The sequence below is a fragment of the Psammomys obesus genome, unplaced genomic scaffold (genome assembly GCF_907164565.1).
Source record: "Psammomys obesus unplaced genomic scaffold, mPsaObe1.curated_primary_1811, whole genome shotgun sequence".
Taxonomy (NCBI): domain Eukaryota; kingdom Metazoa; phylum Chordata; class Mammalia; order Rodentia; family Muridae; genus Psammomys; species Psammomys obesus.
The window spans coordinates 14053118-14076814 of NW_026585742.1; the positions used below are offsets into that span (position 1 = coordinate 14053118).

The window sequence follows — 23697 nt, forward strand, 5'->3', positions numbered from 1 at the left end:
GTACATTGTGTCCTTCATGCTCTTCTTGTATAATATTCCTGTTTTTCTTCCAATGAAAAGTTTTCCTCCAGTTAGACTCAGACATGTTCACCTAAAGAAAAGAATATAATGGATAGGGCCTGCAATGTGGTGACTAAGACTGACTATAAATTACATTACATCTTTTGAGTCCACCATGGGACTCAGATCACCATGATGAAAGGACACAGGCAGGTTATGGACAGACAAATTTACAAACAGCATCCATCCATGTAGATTATCCTTTTCTTTTTTTTTTTTTTTTAGAGTATCCTTTTCATATCTCCTTCCTTCCTTCCTTCTTCCCTCCTTCCCTCCCTTCCTCCCTCCCTTTTTAGGTTTTTGAGACTGCGTTTGTCTGTGTAACAGTCCTGGCTATACTGGAACTCTTTCAGTAAAACAGGTTGGCCTGGACCTCACAGAGGCCTGTCTCTTCCTCTCAAGTGCTGCAATTAAAGAAGTGTTCCACCACACCTGACTTCATATATTTTTCTAAAGATAGAGTTGAAGTAATTATGAAATAAACATTTCATATATCAAATAAATACTTCATATATTCATCAATAGCCAGCATTTTATCATGTTTATTTATACAAGTACATATTTCTGGTTTTATGTTTGTTTGCTTGTTTATTTTTGCTGAAGTGTTACTTAAAGTAGTTTCAAACACAGTGATTTATCTCTAAATACTTTGGTATGCATGCATTTAGAATAAGGTACAATATTATTTTCATATTTAAAATAATGAATAATTCTCTTGAGTTAGTCTTTGATCTAATCTACATTCACATCTCTCCAAATTTCCCGTGGATAACTACCCTCCTCAAGAAAGAAAGAGAGAAAGAAGAAAGGAAGGAAGGAAGGAAAAAAAGAAAGAAAGGGAAAAACATTCTCATAATCTCTCAATGACTGCATTAAACTATCAGTTTCTGTAACTATCAGTTACTGTCTAGCAGTACTTTGTATTTTCTCCGTATGACAAATGCATTCAGTTCTTGGAAGGAAACAGGAAATTTTTCTTAGGCACCAGCTTCTGTTCTTGTGGTTATTTCCTTGGGTGTTCCAGGCTGTTTGTTTAGTTTGTTCCTTTATCCTTTTTTTCCCAATGAAGAGCTTCAGGTTAACCTTGGCAACAGTTACAGTAGGAAGCAGATCTTTTCAGGTTATTTTATCATAGTGACCTCAAGTCTGGTTATGTTACAGGTCTGTTGAGAATCCCATTCTCCAACAATCTAAATGCTTTGTTTTTCTTGTTTGCGTGTTTTGTTTTGTTTGTTTGTTTTTGCAGTATTGAGAATTGAACTTGGAACCTCACACATCCTAGGCAAATACTGTCATCTATACATCATCAGCCCTGGTATTTAATGCTAATGGTTTTAGCCTCTACAGTTACATATATTAGATTTTTAGTACATTCTTTTTTTTTTTCTTTTTTACTTTTTAAAATGACTTTTTTTATATAGTTTATTTAATTTTTATTTTATGTGTATTTAGTGTGAAGGTGTCAGATCCCTTGAAATTGGCATTACAGACATTTGTAAACTGCCATGTGGGGGCTGGGAATTGAACCCAGGTCTTTAGCCATCTCTCCAGCCCCTAGTACTTTCTTTGGATATAAATAGTTGAACATAAATGTGAATAAATACTGAAGCGTTTGAAGAAAAATTGTAACTTACGAATGACACAATTTAAGAGCATAACTGCGATGTACCCAGAGTGCAAGCTATATGGTGAAAGGGTTTTTGGTTTTTGTTTTGTTTTGTTTCTGTTTTTTGTTTTTTTCAATTGCAAGGGCATCTTGGCAGTTGGGAGCCAAGGATTATCACAAAGTCATGCAACTCTAGAGAAAAAGGGCCAAGGAAGACACACCCTGACCCTGACTTGACCCCAAGACTAGAGACAAAGAAAAAATATCTTGCGCCTGACTTGACCTCAAGCCCAAGACTAGGCCACAAAAATCCCTCCATTCCCTGATCATGAAATTCCCCCCAATTCCTGAACTTGACCCAGAGTTTGACCAGAGTCCCAGCAACTCCTAAGCTTTCTACAAGATCAGGCCACCAATCGTAGGCCACCCTGGGAAGCTCCCCCCACAATAAATAATTGAATGGATGGATGGATGGATGGATGGATGAATGGATGAATGAACGAACGAACGAACCTTTATAAAGCCTGCCTTCTGCTCACTTCCCTGTTAACTTCTTTTCTGCATAGAGACAGCCACTCCTGAGTTTTTTTCCCCTCCCAATCTCACAGTTTGTTGTGAAGTGAGCCTTTATGGGATTCTATGGGTCCAGATTGCCAGGATACCTTTACCAACAGAGTTGTAACACTTCCTTGGGAAAACCTTCGCAGCTTCAGGAGAACTATAATATTTCTGTTGGAGAAGCCCTTTCCTTCATAATTGTATGTAATACAACAACAAACCCAACAGAAGATTTATTGGGGAGAGACACTGAATGGTGGCTGCCTCTGACCAGGAGCAGAGACAGCAGAGGTTGTGTAGAGAGGACTTCTGTGGGTTTTTTGGAACGTGAGCTAGTGAAGGATGCTTAGTTAGCTACTGGAAAAGTACAACATTCCTTGGCCATGCTGAGTCACAGGGCCAGGGATTTCTAAGTCACAGAGCTCAGAGGCAGGCCAGGAGCACTTGAGAGGTACCTACTGTGGATAAAGCGTTCATAACCAGCCTCAGCTACATAGTTAAGTTTGAGGCTACCCTGAAGTACATTAGACTTCATCTCAAAAATAAAAATAAAAAAGGACTAGAAAGGTGGCTTTGCAGTTAAGAGCACTTGTTAATCTTGGAGAGGATTTTGCTACAATTCCCAGCAACCACAGCTGTCCATTCCTCTAGTTCCAAGGGATCCAATGCCCTCTTCTGACCCTCTTGTGCACCAGGAATGTATGTGGTGGGTAACTTTCAAAGTCAGAGCTACAAAAATTTCGTGATGCTGATAATGTATTTCTTTTGTTCTATTTTTAGTTTCTAGATGCATTGGAATTGTCTCAGAGTCCTCTGTTGTTTCAGTTGATGACAGAAATTCTTTGTCGGGAACAGCAGCATATTATGGAAGAATTGTTTCAAACTACTTTCAAAAGGATTGCTAGGCGGTGAGTTATTTAAGTCTGGGATTCCCTGGAGTCATATACATGCTATTCCTGGAGTTGGCTTTCTCCTCCTCCTCCTCCTCCTCCTCCTCTTCCTCCTTCTTCTTCTTCTTGTAAGACAAAGGAACAAATACACAGAGACAGTTGTGCTTATAGCTCACTGCTACATTTAAAACATTTTTCTCCTTAATAGACTTTTCTTATGAAAAATTTCCAAACCTATTTGACAGTAAATAAAGAACTAGGCTCCTGGTAGAAGAAACAATGTCATTTCCCCAATTTATTTCCCACACTGTCTTTTTTCTTATTACTGTTATAGTATTATTTTCTTTTTAAAGTTAATATGCATATATATTTGTACCCATATACTTGACCTCATACAGCAACTCAGTCAATCCTTTCCTTCTGTCACGTGGGCCCTGGGGATTAAATTCAGGTTTCAGGCTTTATTAAGAATCTTACCTGGTGATCCACTTTATAATCCTCTTACGCTACCTTTTTCAATTCACCTTTTAAGTCCTGAGTTAAAGATACTTACAGGTGGAAAGAATTTATTTGTATTACACTTGCAGGTCCCAGTCTATCATTGAGGTAAGTCAAGGCAGAAATTCAAGCAGGAGCTTGAAGTAAAATCTGTGGTGCAACAAAGCACCCTGCTTGCTGGCCCTTCCTTAACTAGCTCTCTTACAGGAACCAAGATCAGGGAATGGTGTTGCTCACAGTGGGCTGGGCCTTTCTGCATCAGTTAACAATCAAGACACCCCCATAGCCACAATTTGATTAAGGCAGTTCTTCAGTGAAGGCTTTTCTCTTAGGCAACTCTAGCCTGTGTAAGTTGACAATTCTAACTAGACACCAGTGTTACAGCTGGATGAAATTAAAATTTCCATTTTAGTTTTAAATGACTTAAGAGTATACCCTTTGAGACGATATAGCCAATTGTGTTTCCCCAATTACTTTATATATTTTTACATGTCTGGTAATTAACATTAATTAGGGGTGCTTATTTTAAAACTTTATAATTTGCTTTTTTTATACCTAGTTTTCTTTTATTCAGTTTATTTTTATTTATTGTTGTTTATGCGTAGGCGTAATATACTTGTGTCTGTGTATATGTGGAGGTAACGACAATTTTTTTGAGTTTGTTACCTCCTTCCACCATGGACTCTGGGGATCCTTCATTACTTTGTAATTAATAATCACTTGAGCATACATATTCAAAGCATGTCACTTTATCTCTTTTTCTTAGGAGTCCATTTGTCACACAATTAAACCTTCTGGAAAGTGTGTACACAATGTTCCGGAAGGATGACCTACCTTCAAATGTCACTCGCCAGGCATTTGTAGACCGCTCTCTCCTCACCTTATTGTGCCACTGTGACTTGGATACACTGAAAGAGTTCTTTAGCAGAATTGTGGCAGATACCATTGATGTGCTGAAATCCAGATTTACAAAGGTATATCATATACAGTAGTAAAGAGATTGAGTGGCACTGTGTGCTTAGACAGATGGACTCTTGTGCAAGGAACATCTAATAGCAATCTGTGGCCCATGGATCCACACTACTTTCCTGTAATACTTACTGCTAGCCTGATGGCTTACAATAGCAAAGGTGTGCTCTGTCTGGATACAGAAGTCTGTGTTCAGTTACACCAGGCCAAAGTCATGTTTGCAGGCCACTCTCTTCATGGTCTTTTCTGTCTCTTCCTCTCTTGTCATGTTTCTTGTGTCAGTTGTATATGACTTGATTTAGGGCCCAATCCAATTTAGCCACTCCTCTTCAATGTGTTCAACTTAATAATGACTGTAGAGCCCCTTTTGGTTATATGGAAAGTTAGGTTTCAGGGATTGTACATCATCTGAACAATTTTAATACAGTAATGGTGGGGGTGCCATTCAGCCCTTCCTAGAATCCTGTTGGTAAATACAAATAACCAAATGGTTCGTAATAAATATAAACATCAAAATGGGTGAAAATTGTATTTTGTATTTTCTCTTATAGCTTCAGTAAGACATGACAGACAACCTATATTCTGGACTTAGTGGACATACTGTGTTACTTTCACGTTTTACCTAGTATGACATATCTGTTCTGTTTCCAAATTGAAAATCCAGCCATTCTGTTATTGAAGTGATTTACCTCTTTGTTAAGATTGTTTTCTATATGAATGGCATTTATGAATTAAATTTGGCATATTGAAAATGATTTTTTTATGTTTGATGAGACCAAAGATGTTACATCTTTCAGCTCAATGAATTTACCTTTGACACACAAATTACCAAGAAGATGTGCTATTACAAGATGCTAGCTGTGATGTATTCTCGTCTTTCAAAAGATGATGTTTACTCTAAAGAATCTAAAATTAACCAAGCTTTTCATGGCTCCAGTGTTACAGAAGGAAATGAACTTACAAAGATACTTCTTAAGTAAGTCCTTACTTCATTTATGGTTATGTTTGACTTAATATTTGGAAAACAGTTTTGGTTTTCATTTTTTAGATTTATTTTTGGTCTATGTATATGAATTTTTGTCTGTGTATGTATGTGTACCATGTGTGTGCCTCAAGAGAAGGCATCAGATTCCCTATAAGTATAGTTATAGGTAGTTGTACCACTATGTGGCTGATGGGAATTGAACTTTTAACCTCTGCAATAACAAAACATGTTCTTAGCTGCTGAGCCTTCTCTCCAGCCCTTGGGGTACATATATTTTTAAATGCATCTATATAATGTAAACTAAATGCCTTAAATAAGTAAAGTGCTTTTATTTCTTATTTATAAGTAGTTATATGAGCTTTATTGTGTTGTTGGGCAACAGGTGCTTATCTTTTGTTAAATGTGTATGTGTGTCTGTGGGACTGTATGCCATATGTGTATGGGTATTTTCCCTGGCAGTGAGTCTCCTCATGCATACTGGGAATCCAGCTCAGGAAATGTAGTAGTGCTCTTGTCAGCCACATACTTACGTTTTATAAAGAATATACTCTTCACTGGAGTTAAGTGATAGTGCTTGCCTCTATCACTGTCCAAGGGCTCAAATTTAAACTGAATATCTCTCACATTTTTTACTATTTCCCCTCTGAATGGATTATTATACTAGTATATTTTAGTAACATGAATTACAGTAAGAAATGATACTTTTCCTATCATTTGATATTGAAAGGCTCTCTATAAAGCATAAACTAATATATACTTTTTCTAAAAATAGCCTTCTGGTGAAGTCCTTCCAGACTGGACAGCCTTTACCGCAGCTCATTCACATCTCCAGACATGCATTCTTTCTTCTTACCCTAGTACATATCTTCTCTTCTCAGGGGATAGTATATAAGTGTGAAACCTAGGAGTTGTATTTATTTCTCCATTTGACTGTCCTTAACCTCCATTCTTAACCAGCTGGTAACCACATCTAGTCAGTTTGACTCTTAGTGTTCCATAAAGTAATGTACCTGTATCTTTCCCCTTTTGTATGATCTTGTTCTAATATCTGGTCTGCTTTTAAAGCTATTGCAGTTGTCCATTCTGAAGTATTTCTGTGTTTTGCTTGTCTTTCTTTGCTGTCCCCACCACTGCAGAATCATAATCAGCCGGATTGCAGGTCTAGTCTGTAAATATTGCTGAGTCTATGGGCCATTTAGTCAGTGGCAGGTCTCATACCATACTCTGAACAAGCCATAAATTATACCCAGGTACATGTACATGGTTGTTTCAAGAAAAAACTTTTGAAAAGCAGTGGCTATATGTATGGTTTTTTTGAACACATCTTGCAGGATGAAATATGTACCTATCAGCATTGTAGGCGAACTCTGCTGAGAACACTTCTTTCTTTCACAAGTGTTTTTTTTTTTATTTACATTCCACTGATCTGCCTCACAGTTTTCTAAGAGCAGACTCCTCTCTGACCATAATATCTGCCTATATTTCTCCTTTAGCTAACTTACATTTCAAAGCTCCATTTAAGTCAAGCACAGTGGTATTTATCTGGGGTCCAGATTATTCTTGGGACTCTTAAATAGATAGGAAAGTTATTGATCACAAGAATTAAAACTCCCCTTGCCCCAAAAATACTGTGAGACTCTTTTTGTTACCAACCATCCTACCTCCTTCACAAAAAACCCCAAATAACCTGAGGTCAGGTATTTTTTTCTCTTAAGTCTTTTGTTAAAGTGCCTGTAGAGGCTTTTTGTCCATATTCTTGCTTTCCTTCTAGAATGTGCTTGCTGTTGCAATTAACACTGTGTTATCAGGTGTATGTACATGACCTGTGCTGTGAGATATTACTGTGCTTGTTTGTATATTCCTAATGCCTAGTACTGTGCTGGTAGACACATGACACTTGAGATTGGCTGAAATGAATTAGATGCTACATTAAATAAGCTGACAAGCCTGACACTCCTTTGCAGGTTGTGCCATGATGCATTTACAGAGAATATGGCAGGGGAGAGCCTGTTGCTGGAGAAGAGAAGACTCTATCATTGTGCTGCATACAACTGTACCATTTCGGTGATATGCTGTGTCTTCAATGAATTGAAATTTTACCAAGGTTTTTTATTTAGTGAAAAACCAGAAAAGGTGAATGTTCCCAGGGATGTTTGTAGCTAGCGTTTGCTACATTGTGTGTTTCTTTTTCGCTTTCACCCTTTCCCACCCTTTTTCTTCTTCCCTTTTCATTTCTTAATACTAGATAGGAGAGAAAAGAAGGATTGAGCGGAAATGGGGTATCATTATTGTTAGACTACTTTCTGCTGATTAGGGTGTCAAGTTCCTTGGGGCAAGTTTGATCTTCACCATCAGGATATCTAATTTCTTATTCTCATTTCTTTGCATATAACTACTTGACAAACAGCAACCAACAACATCTAGCCATCATCTAGCCATACACCTATAATAAGTTCTAGCATATTTATATCTCCACTGAAAAAATCTCTGGAATTCCAGATTTCACACACTTGCAGAAACTATCTGTAGCTGGCAATACCATGATCCTGCCAGAGCACAAGGCAAATCATAGTCAACTGCTATAAAGCAGCCCCATATCCCACAGCCTAGGATTAAAAAGAAAACATTCCCATAACGTTTATGTGGTTTTAGTTTGGTGTGTGTGTGTGTGTGTGTGTGTGTGTGTGTGTGTGTTTGTGTGTGTTTGTGTGTTTTCAAGATGGGTTTTCCTGTGTAGCTTTATCTGTCCTAGACTCACTTTGTAGACGAGGCTGGCCTTGAACCCATAGTAATCTTCCTGCCTCTGCCTCCTAAGTACTTTGATTAGAGGTGTGTGCCATCACGCCCAGCTCATTTTTGTGTTTTTTAAAAAGAAAGCAAAATTTCAAAATTCTCACTACAGAAGTTCCCTGTGGCTGACTGACATAATAGGATTTCAGCAGCTCAAAAATTATCAATTAAATGTATATTGCATATTTCCCACCTTCCTATAATGTTAAAGAAAGGGCTGTTGACTCTAAAGTGCTTCTCTGTGATTTGGGGGTGGAGGGTGGAATTGGAGATGGAAGTGAGTATCTTTGAGACAGGTTCTCTTGTATCCCAGGCTTGCCTCAGATTCACTGTGTAGCTTAGTGAGACCTTAGACTTCTGATCTTCATGCTTCCACCTCTCACTAGATTACAGGTGTCTATCATTATGCCCTGTCTATGTGATGCTGAGGGTACAGCCTGGAGTCTTGAACTGCTAGATAGGTACTACCAGTGGATGCACACTTGCAGTCTTCTGTGACTTCTGTCAGATATTTTCATATAGGTTTTTCTTTTTATAGAACTTGTTTATTTTTGAAAATTTGATAGACCTGCAGCGTTGTTATACATTTCCTATAGAAGTTGAGGTAAGTAAAACTTTCAATATTGTTTTTAAGTTAAAAATACTATCAAATGTTTGTAGAGAAAAGCAGGTATTATTTTGAACATGTTAAATATTCATTTGCTCTCAACTCCAAAACCAGGTAGTTTTGTGTTAAAACTACCAGCTATAAAATCTAGCAGTTGGCATTTTGAAATGTCCCCTCCCACAGCTGTCCTAGCATTCAACAGAATTTGGTTGTTCCTTCTCCTGATCGTGAAAGAAGACAGTGCCAATATAAGGAATTTGATTTCCGAGTGATTTTCTCCAATCAAAAAATTAAGATTCATACTAATGAATCTGGCCCTAGTTGGGTAATGGGGACAATGAGGAAGTCAGAGGAATAGCTGGGAGATTTGCTCCAGCAGGTGGGACATATTTGGTTTTATCTAGGCTCTGCTTGCAGCCTTAGCCGTGGGTGAAATGATAGCTGCTGCTTTCATGCATCCCTCTGAAATGGGAAGGTGTGCAAAGCACTAAGCTTGCATTCCATGGCATATTCATTTCCCTCAGAGTTGGTGACCTGACTATGTTATAGTGTGTTTTATCCATGCTCCTGAATGTGCTCTTTCAGAGTAAGAACAGGATGTTTCCCCCTAGGGATATGTTGAAAAAAATGAAAACAAAGTCTCCCAGACTTATCAATGCATGGACACTTGCTTAGCTGTACAGCTGAGGAAACCTAGGCTTAAAGGTCAAGTGAAAAATGTTAATAATGCAAGCCTAATGAAAGCATTAAAACAGAGAGTCATACTCAAGCTAAGTGTTTCAGTTAGGTTCAGGAAAATCTTTGGGAAAGGCTGTCCTGAAAACACATACACATTTCTTTTTAAGGATGATTTTGAATACTTCTAAATTCCTAAAAGTGTCTTTTTTAGTTAGTAAAGGGGGTATCTATATTATTGCAAAAAAAATATATGATGTAACCATAATTCTAAAACACTGAATTATATAATTGTTTTACCTAATAGGTTCCTATGGAAAGAAAGAAAAAGTACATTGAAATTAGGAAAGAGGCCAGGGATGCAAATGGAGCTTCAGGTAGGACACTTTCAGAATGACTTAGAATGCTTCTAGTAGTTGATACATGTTTATGAAAATGAAAAAAATAGTTGCCAGAAAGATGGCTTGGTGGATAAAAAATTTGTGCTTCATAAACCTTATGATTTGAGTTTAAACTTTGGAACCTATATGAAAAAGCTGAATGCTGTACTTCCAGTGCTCCTTCAGGGAGATGGCATAAGTACCCAGATGCAGCCAGCTGGCATGTAGTTCGCTGAAGGAGAGAACCTTCTCCTCCTGAAAGGGTATTCTCTGACCTTCACTCACATATCATGGCATACACATAAACACAGCATGAAAGCACATGGTCTCAGTATATAGTCCAGGCTGCCGTGTAATTCACTATGTAGACCAGACTGCCCTGGAACAGACTGCATGCCTCTGCCTCCACCTCCATAGTGCTGGGATTAAAGGTATATACCACCATGTACAGCAATAAATTTTTTAATAAAAATTTTTAAAATACTCAAACATTGAAATTTAGATTATCTTTTTTCCCATGTGGCAGTGGATATATTTTTTGTTTGTTTGAACATAAGTTACATTCTCATTATCTAGATTCAGAGATCTGTATTAAAATGTAATTCTAGTACTCCGGAAGCAGAGGCAGATGGATCTCTGAGTTTGTGTTGAGCCTAGTCTACAAAGTGAATTTCAGGACATCCAGAGCTACACAGAGAAAACTTGTCTCAAAAAACAAACAAACAAAAATGTAAGCCCTGTCCTTATTCCACTCTCTTCTAAACTTCCCAGCATATTACATCTTCCTCAGAACAGAGATGCCCAAGGCCTCTGACCTGCTGCCTGGCACAATTGCTGCTCTCTCTGCTCTCCATTCCACCCAGCAGCCCTGTCTGTGCCTTGTGGGCCCTAGACTTGCTTTGGCCCTGTTATCATCTCAGCTGTAGGTAATAATGTGCCTCAAGGAATTTTATTTGCTATCAGCTTGCCAAAGAGGCTTCCCCTGACATCTCTGAGTAAACTTGATCATCTGTTCTTTCACATGCTCCTTGTTTTGATATGTACTTTGTATGTTTATTTTTTATAACTTACTATTTTGATCTTAAGATAAGCTTTGGACCTATTACCTACAGTCCATCCTACTGATTAGCAAAATCTTCCTGTATCTGTGTTAAATTTGATGAACAAAATGTGCAACATGAAAGTTACTTAAAAATTGCATTCAGTTTAACTAGATTTCTTTTTCTGACAGTAAACAGTGACAAAGGAAGGGAAAGTCTTTGTTTCTGTGTTCTTTATATTAATCTGTACAAGGGACTGTCACAGAATTGATGAAAACCTTAGCTGAAGTATCATTTAATTTCAATATTGTTTGAGTTTGAGTCTTATTGGCCGTATTTGAGTACAAATATATTTCCTTTCTGCTTATTTTTCAGGCAGCCCTCATTATATGTCTTCATTGTCATATTTGACAGACAGTAGCCTAAGTGAAGAAATGAGTCAATTTGATTTCTCAACTGGAGTTCACAGCTATTCATACAGTTCTCAAGATTGTAGACCTACCACTGGCCATTATCAGAGACGGGTGATCACATTTTACATATTAAGAGTATTGTTAAAATTTATAAAGAAAGTTTGTTACTGTTGTACCTTGTAATTACTAGGGAATCGGTTTTCTGTCAGACTCAGTAGCCCTGTAGTAGTAATGTTGATTTGGAGAATTTACACTGTTACTCAGCAATCATATTAGGTCAGTTAAGAGGTCAGGACCTCAGATAGCAAAGATGACTAAACTGAGTTGTGGCCTCCCATTATTGGCAGATGGAAGCTGTCTTAAAGTTTTCTTGCTGTGAAGAGATACCGTGACCACCCCAACTCTTATCAAGAAAAACATTTAATTGAGGCTGGCTTACAGATTCAGAGGTTTAATCCATTATTATCATGGCAGGAAGCATGACAGCATCTAGGCAGATATAGTGCTGGAGAAGTTGCTGAGAGTTCTACATCTTGATTTGCAGGCAGCAGGAGACTGTATCCTATTTCCTCCAAGGCCACACCTACTCCAACAAGGCCACTTTCTTAAAGTGCTACTTCTTATGAGCCTATAGGGGACATTTTCTTTCAAACCACCATATGAGCTGAGGGTATATGTGTTTGTAATGTAAGGAAAACTTGAAGTTCTGTTTACTTTTTTAGTTCTGTATTAAAACTAACCACATTTATATTATTATCAGATAATTATTTTCAGTTAAGTTTTATTGTTTAAGCTGCTGCTCCTTAAACGAGTGTCCTCCACCAACATTTAGCAGTGGCATCTGCATGGCTATGTTCTTCTTCATAGGAACATCAAGATGCCATGGCCCAGGGTGATATCCTGGAGTTAGAGATGGATGAGCTCAATCAACATGAATGTATGGCTACCATGACAGCCCTGATTAAGCACATGCAGAGAAATCTGATCACACCCAGAGGAGAAGAGGTATTTTTCTCCTTATGTTTTCTCTCAATATTATCGATTGGTTGTCACTTTAGGGATTAACTTTTCATATTGAGTAAGCAGCATTGCACATTAAAGGTGAATTCTTTGTTCTTCACATCTTTTTCACTTTCTTTTTTTTTTTTTATTAATTACACTTTATTCACTTTGTATCCCCCCATAAGCCCTTCCCTCCTCCCCTCCCGACCTCACCTTCCCACCCCCTTCTTCACAAATGCCCCTCCTCAAGTCCACTGATAGGGAGGACCTCCTCTCCTTCCTTCTGATCTTAGTCTATCAGATCTCATCAGGAGTGCCTGCATTGTCATCTTCTGTGGCCTGGTAAGGCTGTTCCTCCCTCATGGGGGAGTGATCAAAGAGCAGGCCAATCAGATTATGTCAGAGGCAGTCCCTCTTTCCATTATTATGTAACCCACTTGGGCTACATCTGTGCAGGGATTCTAGGTTATCTCCATGCCTGGTACTTGGTTGGAGTATGAGTCTCTGGAAGACCCCTGTGTTCAAATTTCTGGTTCTGTTGCTCTCCTTGTGGAGTTCCTGTCCTGTCCAGATCTTACTATTTCCCACTTCTTTTATAAGATTCCATGCACAGTTGATAGTCTGCAGGGCAGAGCCTTTCAGAGGCCCTCCATGGCGGGTTTCTAGCTTGTTTCCTGTTTCTTTTTCACTTTATTATAGTAGCAAAATATGATGTACTTTTACTCCAATTTTCAGAGTAAGTTTGTGTTTTATTTCAGGGTTCAAAAGATCTTCCACCGTGGATGAAGTTTCTTCATGACAAACTAGGAAATGCATCAGTATCTTTAAATATCCGCCTCTTCTTAGCCAAGCTTGTTATTAATACAGAAGAGGTATGTAGATTTTAAGATTTCTCAATAGTTCTGTGTGCTGTTGAGCTTCTGCTTTGGAAATACCACAACCAATAAAGCTTTTAAGAAATAGAACATGGAATTATAGTTCTCACAATTAATCACAATAAATTAGACAATTCTAAAAGTCTTTTTGTTAAATATCTTAACTATTGTCTGGAATTAGAAGTGAACTTCCTATACAGCATGTTTGGCCTCTTTCCTAAGGCTGCAAGCCTTAGTCAGTGTCACAGATAAATGGGTAAAAATATGCCTGTTAACTGTATGTAAAATGCTATCTTTATCTAGGCAGTAGGTAAATGTATTAGTTTTTTGCGTCTAACACGTTCCAGAAAGATGTACTTGCCACCACTAGTAATTCGGTCCCAAGATCACAATGAGGCTTATATAATGGCTCTGCAGGCCAAACGTCCAAGATCTGATGTTCTTAGGACTGGTGCCTCAAGCTTTCTTTACATGGAGTTGGTGTTCTTATATTCACACCCTCTTGTTGGTGCTTCTGTTTTTAAATATTCTCTTACTAAGGGTTCAGTGTGTGGGATTGCAGCCTACTTTAATGCTTCACATTGATTTAATTACATGTGGAAAGAAATACCCTATCTCCAAATAAGGTCATGTTCTGAAGGTTTCTTTGGAGACAACAGATTTTGAGGACAGAGTTCAGCCCATAGTATTTGGGACCATAGGTGATTTTTAGCTCATGTTCTTCCAAGTGCTGGTTTAATTGTGCCATTGTTCAGCATTATTGGTTGATTTCTTGGAGCTGACAGAAAGCCTCTTACAGTGCTGTACTGCATTTGCAAGAGTGACAGTGAGTGCCTGAGGGGTTTCATGGACAAGCCCCCAGAGCCTGTGTACATACTGTCTGACTATAAAGTAGAGAGCTTCTAAAAGGAGATAACCCAGTTTTCACCTTACAGAACTAATTTATATTTACATTGAGTTTTTAACATTTAAGCCTTTAGGTGTTTGTTATAGTGTAATACATAATAAAGAATTTTATATGTGTATAGTTATAGTAAAACCACAGATATACATATAGTATGCTAGATATTTTGTTTTTACTGACATTTCCTTAAAAAAGAGAGGATGGAAAAGTTACAGCTCTAGTTTGTACTATAATCTTCAGTCTTTTTCACCAAAATGGCATGCTGCAATTTCTAAAATAAGTAAATGGAATTTAGTATATGGATCTGCTTATTTGGGTGCCAGAGATCTTAAAAATGTATTATCCGGGCATGGTGGCAGACAGCTTTAATCTCAGCACTCCGGAGGAACTTGAGGCCAGCCTGGTCTATAAAAGAGAGTTCCAGGATAGCCAGGGCTGTTACACAGAAAAATCCTGTCTTAAAAAAGCAAACAAACAAACAAAAATGTTTAGAACAAAGTGACACAGAACATAGGAAGACATTAAAATATTTAGGTACTTGTGTTTCTGATTGTTATGCTCTTATTTCTCATATCTTATACATGTGTATAAATAATGTTTTGTAGCTACATATTACTGAGGACAGAGTTTAAGTAGTTCAGTTGTTGAGTTTAAGTAGTAAGATCCATTCTAAATCTCCTTCCATTGTGTTATTCAGGAGTTCTTGAGATAATTCAGTGTAAACTGAATCCTATTATGTTTGATAAATAGAAGTTACAAATGTTTTAGATTTATTTCAAGTCATAAAATGTCAGCTGAGGGAGAATATATTCTTGTGTTAATACTTTAGTCTTTAGAACAGTTATCTATACTTGACATTTAAATCTTTTCTACAGGTCTTTCGCCCTTATGCAAAGCACTGGTTTGGCCCATTGCTACAACTGGCTGTTTGTGAGAACAATGGAGAAGGAATTCACTACATGGTGGTGGAAATAGTAGCTACTCTTCTCTCCTGGACAGGCTTAGCTACGCCTATGGTAAGGAACACTGCATCTCTTATGTAGTAATATATCATTTCTTTTCTGATGCCCAGTGGGAATACCAGATGAGTCCTCTTGACATGATGTTACTATTTTAGCTATAGTTGTATTACTTTCTATAATGCACCTATGCTTCACTGTATCACTGCTTGCTTTTATCTTCTCTTATCACCTTTGGTAAGCCTATTGACCTTGCCTTTCTTACTAAACTGCTGGGTGTTTGTTTATTGCTTTTACTTGCTAGGAAATTGGAAGGTAGGTAACAGAATTGCTAAGATTGTCTCCATAATTGAGAATGTCTTTGGTGCTTCAGGTTCCTGTATTTCGAGGCACTTATCTGGTAGTTTATTCACTCTCACAGTGTTAATTGTCATCTGTAAAATTGTTGAGAATGCCTGGGAAATAACTGCCATTGCATAGCGCTTAGAGTAGTTGGTATGCACCATAGTAGGTTGGTATAATAGATCTTTGCTTATTGATTTGGAAACATGAGCACAGGTAGTGTACAAAGAGTTTCACGTAAGTTTATCACATTCACCATCCTTAATACAAACTTGTGTAGATTTTTTATTTGTTTGTCTGGATGTTCCTGTTTTGTTTATTTCACAATAAGCCAAATTTAGAGTTCTTGGTATTGATGTGATGAAATAGTTAATAGCATGACTAAAAATATGAAATAATTAGGGTATTTAATTAACTTTAGAACCATCAGAAAGTCCAAGAGGAACTCAGCTACACTTGAGAAAGTAGAATTGCCAGTACCAGGCATAGCAATAAACGTAAAAAGGGAAGTGGTGGTGCTGCTTTCAGTAACTTCTCTGGTGAAGTGGATGGAAGCACTGGGATAGAAGACTACTCAGGTACCAGGTGACACAGTGCTGAGGGACCCTGAGCAAAGGACTCTTGCAGCTTCATTGCCTAAGCTACAGAGAAGAAGGTATAAGAAGGGCTAAGAGCCAAAGTACTGATGAAACAAGTTCACTGACTCCCTTCTCACCATATATCAGGTCTTAGCAGATGTACCTGGAGAGAACCTTTGTTAGGTGCCTCCAACAGAGACGATGAGTGGATCTCTGGACAGATAATATGAAGAGCATGGCCAACCAGGGTTTGGGCCCCTGACTGTAGCAGCTCCCTCTGAGGCCACATTGCATTGACTGTGCCCACATCTGAGCACCCACAAACTTAGTACTGTCTAAGAAAAGATACTGTCTATAGTTAACATTGAAAAACCACTTAGGGTTTTTCAGAAACTAGATTTCTCATTTAAATGCTAAGTTCCTTTTAGAATTGGCTATTTGGATTACTAACCAGGCTAGGCCTGATGGTACATGCTTACAGTTCTACTACTTTAGAGGTTCAGTAGTTCAAGAAGAGCCTCAGCTATATAGTAAGTTTGAATCTAGCCTGTGCTATGCGGAAGCCTGTTTCAAAACAACAATAATAAATGGGTATAGAGTGAGATACTCTTCCAGAATGGAATATCCTGTCTTACAAAAATTTCAATATATTTTTAGGGGGTCGCTAGAGACGAAGTATTAGCAAATCGATTGCTTCATTTTCTAATGAAACATGTCTTCCATCCCAAAAGAGCTGTGTTTCGACACAACCTTGAAATTATTAAAACCCTTGTTGAATGCTGGAAGGAGTGTCTTTCCATTCCTTACGGGTATGTATTTACTAGTTTTTACATTGCTTAGAAAAAGGTCAAAGCACAGCAAGTTTTAACTGGCAACCTCAGTGAAGGATAATTACATGAATTATAAGGAATATAATTTTTTTAAGAGATTGCCAAAACCAAAAATAATTAGAGTAATAAAGTCCATTTATAAGGTAAACTTTGCTACTGATAAAATTACAACTCAAGCGTTTGACACCAGAAGCATTTCTGGGTACTCGGTGCTCGCAGTGGTTCCCTCCCTGTTCTTCAGACCTCCTTCACTTTGATTCCAAACCGCACAGTTGTTGTTTACTGTCCTACACTACCCCTCGCAGGCTTAGTTTGATGCATTAGCCTTGCCTGAAGCAAGCTAAAACTCTTAAAAGTTATTATTAACTGACAGGATTGGGACAAATAATGAGAGTAAGTAATAACTAACAGATAAGTGGGTGTTAACAAGCAGGGCCTTGGAAGTAGGAAAAGGCCAAGTGTTCCTTGTACTGTTTACCTGAAGATTTGCAATAGAAAATGCTTTATCTTTTCCTGTTTCTCATTCATTATATAACCATGTTCTTTCCCTTGTGCTGTTACAGGTTAATATTTGAAAACTTTTCACGTAAGGACCCTAATTCTAAGGATAACTCTGTAGGAATTCAATTACTAGGCATTGTAGTAGCTAATAATTTGCCTCCCTATGACTCAAAATGTGACATAAGTAGTACCAAGTAAGTACTGTACTTTTTGCTTGTTTTTTTCTTTCTTTCTTTTTTTTTTAAATAAAGTCTTTGGATTTAACTTTCAGATGTAGTATTGATATATCTAAGGACCAGACCAATGTTAGAAATACTTGTAGATAAAATTCTAAGGCTGAAATTGTAGGCCATTTGGAAGGAGAAATGTTTCTGGAGTGAAGAAGGAATGTAAGTTAACTTTTTTTTTTTTTTTTTTTTTTTCTAAGTTTGGGCTAGCAAGATGGTTCAAGAGCAAAGGTGTCTGCAGCCAAGCCTGATAAATTGAGTTCAGTCCCTGGGACCCACATGATAGAAGGAGAAAACCAGTTCTCCCAAATTGTTCCCAGACTTCCACACATGCTGTGGCCTAGACACAATAAATAAATAAGTGTAATGAAACAGTTTTAATTAGTATAATTGTTCTGTATATACCTATAAACTGAAGTTGTTGTTAGATATTTCCTTTTATTTTTCACTGTGTTAGATGGCCAGCCAGCTCCTGGAATATTCTTGTGTTTGCCCTCAATACTAAGGTCACAGGCTTATGTGGTCATGTCCCGCTTTGTGCTCCGGTCCTCATGTTTGTACAACACATTCTCTCACTCACTTACCTGTCTTCCTTGCCCCTTTTCTTGTTTTAAATATTTATTCTTATAAGTACCATGGGCTATATGAGAGGATTTGAACTGTTTTGACTCTGAAAGGGATGCCCCTTTACTGACAGCTGTCTTCCTGGGCTCTTGCCTCACTTTATCCTGTCTTGCATGATGGCAGTCACATACTCAGAACGGGGTAGGTATGGTGTGTGGAGAAAAGAGGCTATAGGAACGTGACAAAAGGTACTGGTCTTTTTTATTTTTTATTTTTTTTAAGCCAGTGTCTTACTATATAGCTCTAGATATCCTGGAACTGCTTTGTAGACCAGACTGGTCTCAAACTCAGGTACCCACCTGCCTCTCCTTCCAAGCAATTAAAAGTGTGTACTACCATGCCAGGCTTCTTGCCCTGATCTCTATGATTTTTTAAAGTTGATGTCCATTTAACATTCTGTAGGTTTAGTCTTACACTCCTGGGTCCCTCACCTCTGTGGCTGGGGGTGGGCAATTTCAATTATGATTGATTCATATTATTAGCCTTTAGACGAGTTGCACCTGCTGCTGTTGCTATATATAGTGTGGGTTCAGAGCTAAGGCAGCCAGTAGCTCAGCATAGTCTTGAAAACTTGTTTTTATCACCAAGAGACGCTATAAAGGCCAAAAATTAATGTGTCACTCTCTGCAGAGTATCAGCCTTCTCATTCTCAGAATTGTGTTGCCTATAGATGGCTTTTGACAGGAAATCTTAGATACTCTCTCCTTTCTATCAGAGGGTTTATTGCATCACTATTATTGCCGTGATGACTTGGGATTGGACAGTAGATTTTTATGGTTATGAAGCCAGAACTTATAAATGTATATTCATGCACATTTAAATGTATATTTAAGTAATTTATATCATATTTTATATTTATATTTTCTCAATTTGCCTATTAATGTAACATAAGGAGAAGGATTACCACATTTTTTGTATCATACATCTGAATGGAGTGTTCTGTGCTTGTTTTCTTTTTTTATTTTAGGTATTTTGAAGCTTTAGTAAATAACATGTCCTTTGTGAGGTATAAAGAAGTATATGCAGCTGCAGCAGAAGTTCTAGGACTTATTCTTCATCATCTTACTGAAAGAAAACATGTGAGTGCTGCACAATGCACTTGTGACTGTGATTACCCTGTATCCTCCTTGAGACAAACTGGGCGTTGTAGGGCTTCCCCTCATGTTAACAGCACTGCTTGTGGTGGAATGCTATGTAGGGACTTAGGGATGGGTGAGTGAAAGAGCACTTGTCTAGTGTGCATGAAGCCCTGCCTGCCCCAGCAGCCAAAAACATGCAAATACTAGTCTAACTGCTGTATTCTGTGTAGAACATCTAGTCAGGCAGCCAGTGCCTCCAGGTTGCCCTCTTGGCTCACAAACTCACTGTGTGACTGTTTCTTTAGCTCTTTGTTCTGTGTTGGCGGTCTCAGCACCTTATCTAACCTCATGAATTTGAAAGCCATCTTTATCCATTCCAAATTTGTATATCCATGCTAATTTCTCTTCTGAAGGGAAAAACAGGGTGGAGGCTGTGCTATGGATGCTGCCAGGATGGATAAGGACAGATTTAATGGTGCTAGCAACCTGGAATGGACAAGAAGGGACCAAGACAGCAAATTGGACCCTTGCCCATTTCCCTGACTGAAAATTTATTTGAACTTAAAGTAAAATTAAGTCAAGAAAGCAAACACTTAGGAAAATGGAACTTCATTTTTATTTTGGCATCTCAGCTCCCCCCTTATTTATAATTTATATTTATATTTAACTTTTATTACCTCTTTTTCTTTTAAATAAATAACGCTTTTACATTTATGTGCTTTGTATACTCAACACTTGTACTACCTTGCTACTGCCTTGGTCTACCCTCCACTCTTCCCACAAGTCAGTCTCTCTCTCCCTCCGTCTCTCTCTTCCTCCCTCCCCCGCTCCGTCTCTCTCTTGTTCTTATGTATTCATTTTGTTTTGTGACTCATGAAGTCAAAGACATTTGTGTGACTACTGTTTTGGAGCTATATGTTGGGGCCTGGTAGGCCAGCAGCAGGTACACTACTAATGGCAATGATTCTCCATCTCCCAGAATATTATCAATAGCCAATAACTAGTTCATAGGTAAGGGGTGGGGCCCTGTGAGCCCTTCCTTGATATAGATTATACGTAGGGTTAGTCTAATGTAGATAACTGTGAATCTGAGTTAATGATTACATTAGTGTAGTGCTTGTTTTATAACTCTACTTTATTTGGGATACATAGTCCTCAACCTCCCTTCCAACCTCCCAACCCTAGTAGGAGAGAGAAGGGCCCTTTATTTCTCCCTGCTGTTTACGGTCAATGGGTTTTTTTAGGGCTTTGCCAACAGTCTTCTTCAAGCCACTGCACCTGAAAGTATTTCTCTCTTGTCCGTCTGCTCCAAACCACCACACAGTCTCTCCAAACTGCTGCATGCCACACACCAACTCTAAGCTCTCAAATTTATATCCTCAGAGTCCTAGACCATACCCTTCTCTGTGCATGTGGAAGGCTGTTACGAGCTGGCAAAAGCCATACCCCACATGTAACAATTAACTGATATAGACAAACTATAATCCAACTAAAATCCCACACTTGGGATTAAAACAAAAACATTTACCTAACATAACTGAGTTTTTAAAGAAATCAAAACTTCCATTACACATTAGTTGTAATGATTCTAGGGAATAGAATTTCCTAGCTCTTGATCCTATATTCCAGCTCTTATACACTTTTATCCCCTTTCATACTGTCCCTAGAAAGGAGTGGTACAAGTGACTTGTTTAGGACTAGTTCTGTATACATTGCTTATTTTCTACATATTGGGAAGCCATTCATCACTGTTCATTGTAAAACTGAGAAAAAAGTTTACGTGAGAATAACCTTGTTAGGACACGATTGTGATGTCAATGAATGTCAGGTTTAAAATGCTCAATGTTCTTTATCTTTATCACATATTAGGAAATCACAGTGGAGTCCTAGCTTTATTTTCTCATTACTTAGATTTCTGCTTAATACATACTTTGCCTTGCATTATTTCCTGAATTAAATTTAGTATGGATTTAGTGTAAGAATCTAAAAAAATAAAATGAAACCTAAGTAGAATGGCTCCTGATCTACCCATCAAGCCACTCTCAACACCTCTGTGCTGGCTGTTGTCACAAGTGTGCCTTCTGATTGCCTGATTTGTACTGTTCTTTCTTAATATATACTAAACTGACCATTTCATCCTGTCACCAGAATAAATACTTTTAATGAAAAGACACATATTAGGCTAGGTAGCACTCTCAGCCCTAACAGATACACTGTATGTATCATTCAAATAATTTCAAATAAATCTCATGTAGAACATTTCAATTATTTAAATCTCTACATAAGTATTTTCATGATTTCCAATGAATCTTCCGTGAGTACATTGTCCATACTGAGTCCTTGCTTTTGAAAACTTACATGTTGATTCCAGATCCTAGAGACACAGCAGGAAACAGATAGGCCACATCTCGGCCCTGGGGGAGCTATAATTTGGGGGAGTAGACTGATAATACAATGAATATTTAACAGTTAGTAATGAATGATGAATAGACTGTGATACATGCAGAAAGACTGTAGTAGGGGGGCCATTTGAGATAGAGTTAAATGTGAGTATTTAACCAAGGTACCCAACATATATTGTGTCTTGAACTGTGTTTGGTAAACATTACACTAAAGCTAATTATATCTTCTCAGAGGAATTGCAGTGTTTTTATGTCAGAAGCATAGGGCATTGGATCCTAGCACAGTACCCAGGTGTGCCTTACTCACTCAATATTGCAGTCAGGGCCTGTGAACCTGTGGCTGTCTGGTAGCTACTGCAAACCAGGCCCATTCCTGGCACTCAGTATCATCACTTAAGTGTAAACATTGCTGAAGGCCCTAACGCTGGGCATCTTTCTTGGAGTAACTTAATTAAAATAAAATTTGTTTTCAGCACTTAACATAGTGTTTCACTTATGTGTGCTTGAAAGGAAACTTTACTTAATTTTTTCAGGTGATAACAGAGTCGGTATGTGAATTGGTTGTAAAACAACTTAAACAACATCAAAATACTATGGAAGACAAATTTGTTGTATGCTTAAACAAAATAGTTAAGGGCTTTCCTCCTCTTGCTGACAGGTAAGGGACAATGACAGCAGGAATGGCATATGGGTAGGAGGTAAGGGAGACATATCATGGGCCATCTTCTCATAAACCCTCTCACTTACCCAGGTTCTTGAATGCTCTGTTCTTTATGCTGCCAAAATTTCATGGAGTAATGAAGACTCTTTGTCTGGAAGTGGTGCTTAGTCGAGCAGAGGAGATTACAGGCCTATACTTAGAACTAAAGAGTAAGAACTTTCTTCAAGTTATGAGACATAGGTAAGTGAATATCAGGCCTCACTGCCTAGAATACAGGTAGGCCACAAATAATTCACTCATGTAACTATGAGCCACTTATGAGTGTTCAAAAGAAGCATATTTGTGAAATTTCAACTCAAGAGGGAAAAGTGATGAGAGTAGGAGTAAAATATGAGCCTATCATGGCTCCTCTGTTTTTGGAGCTTCATGTGGCCAAATCTAGTCCTATCCTTCCATATTTCTCACACAAATGAAGAACACTGCTGTAATGTAGTACTTTGGGCTATCTTTTAGATTTGTGTATGGTTTTTAGTTTTGTACCTATTTTGACAGGCAAGAGCCTTCTTATGTTAAAATTGTTCACTTCTTTTCAAAGTTGCAGTAGACTAGAAGGTAATTTTAAGATAAAGCAGTTGGTCCATTTCTCTATTCTCTTACATTTATGACCTTTGTATATATCACAGGGATAAAATACTGGTAAGTATGGAATGTATTGATAACAAAGAATGAATGTCAATGTCCTCTGCTCTCCTTTAGTACATCCTGAAAGCTGACTGCTTTCAGAAACAGGAGATAAAGAAATACGCTTTTGCTCCTTTAGGGCTCAGGCACTATCTGACATAGTAGGTAGCACCTGAAAGTGTTTTTGACCTGAGTCCTTCATATTTTTATCTGTCACCATTATTTTCTTTAAATGAACTTTATTTTGAAATAATCTTATAGTTATAAAAGAGTTAATATCCTTCACCTGTTCTCCTTTTACATGATCATGGTAATCACAATCATGAGTGTTGAATCTAAGAGATTAACATGACTGTGAGTAAATTAGTCTGCCTTTCTTTTTTCATCTCTTTAAAACATCAGTATAGCTTATCTCTGTGAGTTTGAGGCCAGCTTGGTCTATAAAACAAGTCCAGGACAGCCAAGCCTACACAGAAACTTTGTATCAGAAAAAAAAAAAAAAAAAAGAAATCATCGGTGTGCTTTAGCCATGCTGTTATCTGACCCTGGACTTTTGTTGTT

General features: G+C 37.9%; 1 protein-coding gene across 1 annotated transcript in view; it reads left to right on the forward strand.

The window, feature by feature from the left end:
* Prkdc (protein kinase, DNA-activated, catalytic subunit) overlaps window positions 1–23697 on the forward strand; it is a 197315-nt gene that overhangs the window by 86780 nt on the left and 86838 nt on the right. Inside the window, exons 40-54 of the mRNA XM_055599098.1 lie at window positions 3005–3132; window positions 4379–4586; window positions 5379–5557; window positions 7531–7699; window positions 8895–8960; window positions 9946–10015; window positions 11434–11582; window positions 12339–12476; window positions 13232–13345; window positions 15128–15268; window positions 16789–16940; window positions 17525–17656; window positions 19281–19392; window positions 22328–22452; window positions 22546–22695. Of these exons, the coding sequence (XP_055455073.1) occupies window positions 3005–3132; window positions 4379–4586; window positions 5379–5557; window positions 7531–7699; window positions 8895–8960; window positions 9946–10015; window positions 11434–11582; window positions 12339–12476; window positions 13232–13345; window positions 15128–15268; window positions 16789–16940; window positions 17525–17656; window positions 19281–19392; window positions 22328–22452; window positions 22546–22695 (2033 nt within the window). The remainder of the gene's footprint in view (window positions 1–3004; window positions 3133–4378; window positions 4587–5378; window positions 5558–7530; window positions 7700–8894; window positions 8961–9945; window positions 10016–11433; window positions 11583–12338; window positions 12477–13231; window positions 13346–15127; window positions 15269–16788; window positions 16941–17524; window positions 17657–19280; window positions 19393–22327; window positions 22453–22545; window positions 22696–23697) is intronic.